Source organism: Papilio polytes, unplaced genomic scaffold (assembly GCF_000836215.1).
Source record: "Papilio polytes unplaced genomic scaffold, Ppol_1.0 DF822726.1, whole genome shotgun sequence".
NCBI classification, from domain to species: Eukaryota; Metazoa; Arthropoda; class Insecta; order Lepidoptera; family Papilionidae; genus Papilio; species Papilio polytes.
The window spans coordinates 566-1,482 of NW_013526478.1; the positions used below are offsets into that span (position 1 = coordinate 566).

A 917-nucleotide genomic window follows, 5' to 3' on the forward strand; every position below is an offset into this window, starting at 1 on the left:
TTTTTATTTAAATGGACATCTCTATAGTAGGCAAGATGAGTACACGCGGTGGCCGCACTAACTTTAGGTCAATTTCTTATTGTTTAGGGCCTGTGACATAAGAATATTGCATAATTTTTATACATATTCGCGTTTATGTAACATAGAATTATCTATTATGTTCATATGAAAGGGTACTGCAATAAACTGCATTTCAGTGAATGAAAAACATTAAAGTTCTAAGGCTAGATTTTTATAAACATTTTTTTATTAAACCCTAAATAATCAGAAACTGCCTCCATTCGCCTGTATTTTAGATACATTTACTTATTGGATTTTTCTTATAACCATAAGAAATCGAAATTATTCTCAATAACAAAAGTAGTAAAGAAATCGCAGACAATTTGGAGTTTTGGCTTTGAATTGTTTTCCACAATACTGGGAATAATTATATTATTAATTTGGGAAATAAAAGTAAACGATTTTATTTAAAAAAGTTTAATTAAATAATTAGTTATAAAAATACACCACTAAAGTTGATTATAAAAATATGCACAAATTATAAACATTGTTTTGAATAACATATTAATTGCCTTTTTGTTATTTAGTTAGTACTCTAAAGGCATTTCTCTCATATAATTTTCAATGTAGAGACACTTGGATAGGATAATTTTGTTCATCTTTTGAGAAAAAAAAATAAAATTACGTTTCTCATAATTACATGTCTCGCAAGTGAACACGGACGGTAACACATGAATGGTTATTCAAATTTCTTTCGCCTATCATCAGAAACTGCAAATTTATTACAAAGGAAAAATATAAGGGTTTCAGATTCCGGTTTGACTTTGCCTTCTGATATCAGTCGCCGAAGGTTACGTATGCGCTGCGTGTGCGGGTACTCGCGGGAGTCATGCTGCGGCTGGAACAAACAACTCGTT

At 30.5% G+C, this 917-nt stretch overlaps 1 protein-coding gene across 1 annotated transcript; it reads right to left on the reverse strand.

The window, feature by feature from the left end:
- Window positions 1-461: 461 nt before the first annotated feature.
- On the reverse strand, window positions 462-898 carry LOC106105828 (the record flags this gene model as incomplete). The annotated part of the gene is given in 1 exon segment (XM_013286290.1): window positions 462-898. A coding segment is annotated over 1 exon segment (159 nt), but the record flags the coding sequence as incomplete, so codon positions are not given.
- Between the last annotated feature and the right edge of the window lie 19 nt (window positions 899-917).